Source organism: Arachis ipaensis, chromosome B06, assembly GCF_000816755.2.
Source record: "Arachis ipaensis cultivar K30076 chromosome B06, Araip1.1, whole genome shotgun sequence".
Taxonomy (NCBI): domain Eukaryota; kingdom Viridiplantae; phylum Streptophyta; class Magnoliopsida; order Fabales; family Fabaceae; genus Arachis; species Arachis ipaensis.
Genome location: NC_029790.2, coordinates 121,985,601 through 121,986,829, shown reverse-complemented (window position 1 = coordinate 121,986,829; position 1,229 = coordinate 121,985,601). Strand labels below are relative to the sequence as shown.

General features: G+C 29.3%; 1 protein-coding gene across 1 annotated transcript in view; it reads left to right on the top strand.

Annotated features, from left to right (window-relative positions):
* LOC107648426 (myb-related protein 315) overlaps positions 1 to 1,102 on the top strand; it is a 2,153-nt gene extending 1,051 nt beyond the window's left edge. Inside the window, exon 3 of the mRNA XM_016352295.2 lies at positions 349 to 1,102. Coding sequence (XP_016207781.1) covers positions 349 to 934 — 586 coding nt within the window. The 3' untranslated portion in view covers positions 935 to 1,102. The remainder of the gene's footprint in view (positions 1 to 348) is intronic.

The window sequence follows — 1,229 nt, the reverse complement described above, 5'->3', positions numbered from 1 at the left end:
TGTTTTAAAAAAAAAAAAAAAAAAGAAAAAGGATGAATTTGGAATGTTAATTATGTAAATAGATTATAAAGAAGCCTCTGCTATGAGATGATAATTAATAGGTATAATCCTAATTAATAAATGAGTGCTGAGTGAAAATTATAAAATTAGTGTGTATTTGACAACAATAATTTATGTTTCAATAAATATTTTATACAAATAACTTATTTTTACCATTGAAAATAAATTTATGTATTGAAATAAAATCTATACAAAAATTCAATAAATTATGGATGTTTAGGGTTCCAAATATATTTTCCTTAACAATTATTATTGGATAATTACTAATATTTCAAAACAATATATCAGGTGGTCTAAAATTGCTTCCCATTTTCCTGGGAGGACAGACAACGAGATCAAGAACCATTGGAACACAAGAATCAAGAAGAGGCTGAAGCTCCTTGGATTAGACCCTGTGACACACAAGCAAATTGAACAGAAAGAACAAACCGATGACGATGAGGACAAAAATAACAACACCAACTTACAGACAACTATTTCACAAAAGCCTCAAGAAAATGCAGAAGAAGAAATTAAATCCATGGAGGAGGAGACGAAAAGAGAAGAAAAGAAGGTGAATTGCTGGGGTGATGATAATCCTGAGATTTTGAACGATTTTGACATGATGTGTTCAAAATTCGACTTGGAATCATGGATGGTGAAACAAGAGATCAATAATAATAATAACACCAGCACTACTACTACTAGTTCACACTGCAGTTCTTCTTCTGTTTCTATTGATGATAATAACTATTCTAGTCACTTTTCTAAGGGTGAATCCAAGAATGACCATGATGATCAGGATAATCTGTTACAGCAATGGATTGAAAGTATGGATTCAATTCTCTCATGGGATGGCTTCAATGCCATTGATCAAGATTTGTTTCTTCAATAGCCTTTACTTTTTTATTCGGTCTCAAAAAGAGGGTTACGAAATATTCATGTATGTAAAGAATATTGCCAACTTTCTATCCTTGCATTTTCTTGCTTTTTCTGCATTGATTTGTTCCTTTTGTTAATGGGATAATGGTTTCAGATTAAATGCAAATTGCATTTTGGTAAATGCATCTTTGTTTAACCAAATTAATAACTTGTAGTATCACTAATAATAATAAAAAAATTACAAGACAATACAAAATAAATTAGTTCAAATATTCTGTTTAAGATTATCTTATTTTATATTTATATTA